Source organism: Monopterus albus, unplaced genomic scaffold (assembly GCF_001952655.1).
Source record: "Monopterus albus unplaced genomic scaffold, M_albus_1.0 scaffold50.1, whole genome shotgun sequence".
NCBI classification, from domain to species: Eukaryota; Metazoa; Chordata; class Actinopteri; order Synbranchiformes; family Synbranchidae; genus Monopterus; species Monopterus albus.
The window spans coordinates 593,617-601,235 of NW_018127930.1; the positions used below are offsets into that span (position 1 = coordinate 593,617).

Sequence of the window (7,619 nt, forward strand, 5' to 3'; positions counted from 1 at the left end):
CATTCCCCCAGAGGAGCTGGAGGAAGTGTCTGGAGAGAGGGAAGTCTGGGCATCTTTGCTTAGACTGCTGCCCCCGCGACCCGGTCCCGGATAAGCGGAGGAAAATGGATGGATGGATGGATGTATTCATTAGTAGGGTGGTAATTTGTTTAATATGTTGCTGTTTTTTTTCCTTCTCCAGTTGCTGATAACTATTGCCTTCAACCAGCCTGTGAAGCTCTTCTCTATGAAGCTACAGACCTCTGACTTTGGTGGGTTTTATTCTGCTACTGTCTTTAAATTGAATCTCTCCTCTAGAGGTGATGCAGTGAAAATCATTTTCAGCTCCTTGATAACTAACATTCTCATCCACTTCTTTATCCCTTGTCTCATGTTTCCATCTCCGACCCTTTCCTGTGTCAGCTCAAGCCCCTAAGGTGGTGAAGGTGTTCATTAATCTTCCTCGGTCAATGAGTTTTGATGATGCTGAGCGGAGCGAAGCCACTCAGGCTCTTGAGCTGTCAGAGGAGGACTACAAAGATGACGGTTTGATTCCTCTGCGATATGTCAAGTTTCAGAATGTACAGAGTGTTACGGTAAGGACCACATTACCTGCATTCCTGAAATACAGCTGTAGTTAGGCTTAAGACAAAATGTTTCCACTGGTTAAACTGGTTGATTATATTTATTGAAACTGGTTGCCTTTTTGTTTCCTTAACAGTTGTTTGTCAAGTCGAACCAAGGAGACGAGGAGACGACAAAAATCAACTATCTGACATTCATAGGCACTCCGGTACAGGCCACCAACATGAATGACTTCAAGAGGGTATGCAGCAATGCCAGCAGCCTGAGGTCTGTTTACATTCAGGTTGGTTTGTTCTCATGGGTTATAGTTTCATTTTCGTGCAGGTTGTGGGAAAGAAAGGAGAAAGTCACTGAAAAGAAGAATGGAGGGGAGGAAGAAGAGGAGGTTACACACACATCCATGGACTTTTCCTCTGCCAAAGCTGCCACACACTTTGCTGTGACACCAACAAACACACACACACACACACACACACATACATATGTCCTCCTCAAGCCCTGAATGAATTCTGAAACTCAGTCTATTAATCATTTGTATTGTAATTCTGATGGATATCACTGTAAATAAAGACAGTCCTTTTTCAAAGGCATGTGGGTCAAGTCTGCTTTTTTGGGAAGTACAGTAGCTGGTGGTAGTATGTTTATCATTGTCTAACACATGTTGATTAGTGAACATACCGGGAATGGATTTATTATATAAATGCATTTGTTACTGATAATCTGTGAATGTCACTTGTAGCGAGTCTTGCCACATTACCTGCTTTATTTGTGGGTGGGATTTTTTTTTCTCCCAACCTAGGCAGTGCTTACAGCTCCTTGGTCACTATCAGCCTTATTACCAGAAGCTCAGTCTACTCAGGCTGCACAGAGGTATGAAGCGGGTAAAACATGCACAGTAAAAGTTAAGTGTAATACATATAAAAACAACAGAAATCCATTCTAGTACATCAAAAGACAAACCAATGCAGTAGTTCACAGAATCCATAGAGGTATCTCCACTGCAGGTATAAAGCTGTTGGCTCTAGGGCTGCAACACTTGCTTTACTGATTCTTCTGGGTTCTTTTCTCAATTCAATGTAATTTGTCTTGTTTTGTGTGACCATCACAACATACTGTAAGACCAAGAAACAGCAGATTCTCACAACCAGAAAGTGTCACCTGGACCTGATCATTAAAATAGCTGGTGTAATAATTTTGTTGAAGTCAACTAATCAGTTGATCAGTTACTCATTGGAGCTCTAGTCAGTTCCCAGTGCCTTAACTGCTGCAGGTCCTCTCACTATATACAGTGCCTTGCGAAAGTATTCGGCCCCCTTGAACTTTGCGAACTTTTGCCACATTTCAGGCTTCAAACATAAAGATATAAAACTGTAATAAAAGGTCCCAAAGTGCAAGGGGGCCGAATACTTGCGCAAGGCACTGTAGCTGGGGATGTATAGTGTCTTTTCAGCTCAGTGAAGTTCTTGGTTCTTGCTTTTGATAAAAGACTGAGTTATTTCCTAAATGTTTGGGAATAGACAATGGGCCAAAGAAATCTTGATGCATAATAAATATGAAAAATGTTGTTGTTTTTTTTTTTTTTTTTTTTTACTTTTTTGCTCCATTACACTGTAGAACCTTTTCCAGGGACCCATGAACTGTTTTAGGAACAACATTCCTCCTGGAAAAACGAGAAGATGATGTTCCTCTCCAAAATAAGCACATATTTAAAGATAAGGTAAGCACAGTAAACACATGCTTTATGTTTTTAGGTAAGCCTAAGATTTTGGATCTGAGTACTTGCTACATGTGTAGAAATGATAAACCACCATATACTAGTATAACTAAGATCCCTTTAAACATACAAAAGTGCAGATGTGGAATAAAAAGGAAGCAGCAATGAAACACTACTGACAAAGATCAATCTGAAGGATGGTCCTGTTGTTAACTGATCTGCTTAACTGTGTAAGTTCAATAAATGGTTAGCTGCATCTCATGCCTCTTATTTGATCGTTCCTTCTCCCCGATCTTCAAAGTTGGTCCGGTCGAGTGAGGGCATCCCAAGCTCTTATTCCTGCTGTGAGGAGTGAGGAAGCTGCTGGAGGAGCTGCAAGCAAGGATACACAAAAGTAGCCTTTGTGGCTTTAATGAATTGACATGCCCCTTTATCCAAAATCAGTTGGTGATTGGACGTTTCAGGTGAAAAATCAGTGGAAAGGACGTTTCATAAGCATGTTTCCTCAATTCCTCCCTCATCGCATGTTGAGCAGGACTAAGACGCAAAAAAAAAGCAAGTGAGGGAAATGTCGGTGCATATACAGTAGAAGGCTTAGGATGTAGCTATGCTCAAGGTCTGGTCAGAAATAACAGCATGTACTCTATTAGTCTACATGAACACACCATTACTTATGTGTCATAGGCTTATCTTTATTTGGTAAATTGGTTGTGTAACCATATAGTGTGCCACTGATATAGTTTCATTTCCTGGAAAAAAACAACAACCTCATCCTGATTTTCTGGCTCTCAAACACAGTCATTCCCATTCAGTCTGTGTTTCCTGCTTCCTGTAGATCTGACGGTGTACAGACGGGAGTAACCAACATGCTGTTTAGGGATAAGCCGTAGATCCAGTAGACCTGTAGAAGGAGAACCGAATTATTTAGGTCATCTTTAGTCCTTCATGAGAAAGCGAAACTATTTCACCCTGTCTATCTCTCAGAGGTGACATGGCACAACAAGTAAGTAATCCAAAAAAACTCTGCTGTTCGATCTGCCTGGATTTAATAAATGATCCAGTGACTATTCCCTATGAGCTGTATTAAAACCCACTGGGATGAAGAGGATCAGAGAGAACTCTATAGCTGCCTTCAGTGCAGACAGATCTTCAGACTGCGGCCTGTGCTTATGAAAAACACCATGTTAGCAGATTTAGTAGAGGAACTGAGGAAGACTGGTCTCCAAGCTGCTCCAACTGATCACTGCTATGCCGGACCTGAAGATGTGGCCTGTGATTTCTGCACTGGGAGAAAGTTAAGTCCTGTCTGCAGTGTCTTGTCTCTTAACTGTGAGCTCCACCTGCAGCCTCACTACGAATCGCCAGCCTTTGAAAAACACAAGCTGGTCCAGCCCTCCACAAAGATTCAGAAGCACATATGCAGTTGTCATGATGAAGTGATGAAGATTTTCTGCTGCACTGATCAGCAGTGTATCTGTTATCTCTGCTCCATGGACAAACATAAAAGCCACGACACAGTCTCAGCTGCAGCAGAACGAGATAAGAGGCAGAGACAGCTTATAGTGACTCAGCGGGAAATCCAGCAGAGAATCGAATCCAGAGCAGAGAGGAAGAAGTGAAGCTGCTTCAGCCGGAGGTGGAGGCTATCAGTCACTCTGCTGATAAAGCTGTGAAGAACAGTGAGGAGACCTTCAATGAGCTGATTTCTCTTGTTGAGCAAGAAAGCTCAGATGTGAAGCAGCAGATCAGATCTCAGCAGAAAGCTGAAGTGAGTCGAGTCAATGAGCTTCTGGAGAAACTAGAGCAGGAGATATCTGAACTGAGGAGGAAAGATGCTGAGCTGGAGCGGCTTTCACACAGTGAAGATCACATCCAGTTTCTACTCAGTTGCCCCTCACTGTCCATTCTCAGTGACTCTCTCGAGTTACCCAGCATCAATATCCGACCTCTGCGATACTTTGAAGATGTGACGGTGGCTGTGTCAGAGGTCTGACCTGTCCATTCTCAGTGACTCTCTCGAGTTACCCAGCATCAATATCCGACCTCTGCGATACTTTGAAGATGCGATGGTGGCTGTGTCAAAGGTCCGAGATAAACTAGAGGATGTTCTCAAAGAGGAACGGATCAAGATCTCTCAGAGGGTGACTGATGTGGATGTTTTACTGCCACAAACAGAACCCAGGACCAGAGGTCAATTCCTCAGATACTTGCATGAAATCACACTGGATGCAAAAACAGCAAACACAAGGCTGTTATTATCTGAAGGGCACAAGAAGGCAACAGTAACGTTAGAAGACCAAGTAGATTCTAGTGGCCCAGAAAGATTCCCTGAGTTTTATCAGGTGATGAACAGAGAGAGTCTGACTGGACGTTGTTACTGGGAGGTGGAGATGTGTGGGTTACAGGTATCGGTAGCAATCGCATATAAGAACATCAGCAGAACAGGAGATGGAAGCTTGTTTGGAAACAATGACAAATCTTGGGCTTTAGCATGTTTCAAAAAAAGTTATGAATTCCGTCATAACAAAATTAGTACTTCCATCCCGGGTCCTGAGCCCGCTAGAGTAGGGGTGTATCTGGACCACAGGGCAGGTGTTCTGTGCTTCTACAGCATCTCTGAAACCATGACTTTGCTCCACAGGGTCCAGACCACGTTTACTCAGCTGCTGTATGCTGGACTGTGGCTTATTGGTTCAGGAGCCACTGCTGAGTTGTGTAAGCTCAGCTAGACATGAGTTATGATAGAGGCATTTTGGTGAGACTCTGCTTTTAGTATGTAAACTGATTTTGTCTCAACCTTTGCAGAGATTTAGACAGTGGTGAGAGACATAGAAGGCTGTATGAATCTACAAAGAGAAATTTAAATGACTCTATTACTGTAATGAAATCAAAAGACAGCTTCTTTAACCCATGATTGTTATAAGTAGTGAAATCATGGTTTGTTGTACAACTGTTTACTGTAAGTCAGGAAATGAGTATCAGATGGTAGAAAAATAAAGGAAGTGCATAAAAGGTCCCTGAGACTCCATAATGGGGAGATGCAGAGAAAAACTAGTGTCTGATGTGGATAGATGTGAAAAACATCTGACTGTTTCAAAGGGGTGATGACAAAGGTATCATTCACTGCCCATGGCTAAGCATGAGAGCAACATGCCATGAGTCTGACGAGTAGGGAACAATTTCATAGCTGTGTATGATTTAAAAAAAGTGTAAAAGTGTGTCAGTTGCTCATGGAAATTGTCACTGTGAACAGTGACCTGAACAACTGACTTGTGTTGGATAGAGGGGCCAACTGTCTGGGCTTGGAGCTCAGGCTAGAAAGCCATTGAGCAGAGGAACTTGTGTCTGTGCCTGAGATGACTTATGCCACTTGGCAATCAACTGCGAACCCTCTGAGATGACTTATGCCACTTGGCAATCAACTGCGAACCCTTAGGAAAATAGAAGCTTCCATCAAATTCTGATTTGCTCCTGTTCATACAGGATCCAGAGATTCTACTGATCATCATTTTTAAGATTTTTGAATTTTTACAAAGCCATGATCCATTCTTCTACCCAAAACTCAAGGAAATTATAAGTACAGAATTTATTTAGCCAGAATGATATCAGGTTATTATTGCTATTGTAACTTCTAGTATTGATAATATAAGTGTTAATCATCCAGTCCCAGCTGACATAAGGTGAGAGGTGGGGTACAGCCTGGACAGATCGCCAAGTCTATCACAGGGCTGACAGATAGACAAACAACCACACACACTCACATTCACTCCTACAGGCAATTTAGAATCACCATTCAAAGTACCAGTAGCCTCTCCTCAATTATCTAACAGGTTGTGTATGACTGGGACAGGCCCATAAGATGGAAGCTTTAACAGGTCAACTCCAAAGCAGTAAGGTGCATCCTTTCTTTATCACTGAGTGGTTGAGCATATATTTATTTTGCTCCTATCTTAAAAACAATCAATAAAGTTGTATATGCTTTCCAAATAATGTGCTTGGTACTTCTTGTAGGTTACAGTATTTTTTTAAGAACTCTGTCATATCTGCTGGATAAAGCGTTAAACTTTACTGTAACTATAATAGTATAACTGCGCACATTTCTCCTCTAAAACACAGTCAAGTCTGAATGTTTAGAGCAGATGCAAAATCCAAACTACAAATCTAGAAGACTTTATTAATAAAATCTTCCAGATTTTTTTTCTATAATATTGTGGGGTCTATTGATATTTTTTGTTGTGATTTGGTGCCATATAAATAAACTGAATGGAAAAACCTTCTTAGATGGATGAGTTCAGTAAAGGTTTTACTTCAGATGTTTTTTTTCTGGTCAGTGATGCTGTTTTTAATTACCCAAATCCTGTTGACATCAGGAGTTAAGCAGTTAAAAGTTTGCTAGACTTTCATGTGAATTTTACTTTTATTTTTAAAGGTGTGATAATACCTGCATATGTATAGATGGTCTGTTATTTAATATAATACTGATGTAAAATATTTACCTTCAACTAGTAGTTTCTTAATTTTAACAGCAGGTGGAGCTACTGCATAAAACAGTGACTTGAGACATCCCATAGTGAATGTGTTGTGTAGAGTATACAGCTCATTAAAATACAACACATTAATCACTATGTATTTCATAATGTACACAGGACTTTGTTCAGTACTCTTCAGACTCTGATGTACTCAATTGATTAGATCTCTGCTGTGGTTTATGTGGGTGTCAACAGCAGTGAGTTTTGGCTCTGTATGATCACATCTGTGTGCTCACCTTGTTGAAATCCTCTCTTTTTCTTCCTTGTCTCAAACAAAAGCAGTCCCCTCAGTCAACGTGTTTCTTGTTCCCCATCCCCTCTACAGATCCTGCAGTGTACAAATGGGTCTTTTTAAATGATTTTATTCATTATTTTTAGGCTGCTTACTGGAGGTTACTAAACCATTAGAATACTATGTAAACAGTTACAAAGAAAAACTAATAGTTAACCTGACAAATGTGTAATATAACTGTTGATTATCTTTGAATATTTTTAACAAGTACAGTAACTTTCTACATTTTAAAATCATATCCTTAGCAATAAATTAGTGAATGAAAAATATACAAGGAATTCTTTGACATTCTTTGACTTTAAGTTACTGGGTATGTTTAACCATCTATTTCCCTAGGGAAAAATTGATGTGATTATTAAACTTCTAAATGGTTGTTTGGTCTGTGGCTATAGTCCTTTATTTAATTATTGTTTGCATAGTTGCTGTAACAGGTAGTCTATCCTCAGGTCAATCTGTTCTGCAGGCTGGCTCTTCCGGGTACTACTTTTATGACTAAGGATGTTATATGTTAATTAATTAA

The 7,619-nt window shown here is 40.6% G+C and overlaps 1 protein-coding gene and 1 pseudogene across 1 annotated transcript in view; both read left to right on the top strand.

Annotated features, from left to right (window-relative positions):
• Positions 1-1,152, top strand: part of txnl1 (thioredoxin-like 1) — a 6,026-nt gene extending 4,874 nt beyond the window's left edge. Inside the window, exons 6-9 of the mRNA XM_020601119.1 lie at positions 182-251; positions 403-575; positions 701-805; positions 889-1,152. Of these exons, the coding sequence (XP_020456775.1) occupies positions 182-251; positions 403-575; positions 701-805; positions 889-918 (378 nt within the window). The 3' untranslated portion in view covers positions 919-1,152. The remainder of the gene's footprint in view (positions 1-181; positions 252-402; positions 576-700; positions 806-888) is intronic.
• Positions 1,153-3,269: 2,117 nt separating this feature from the next.
• On the top strand, positions 3,270-5,007 carry LOC109960710 (E3 ubiquitin/ISG15 ligase TRIM25-like; annotated as a pseudogene).
• The last annotated feature ends 2,612 nt before the right edge of the window (positions 5,008-7,619 follow it).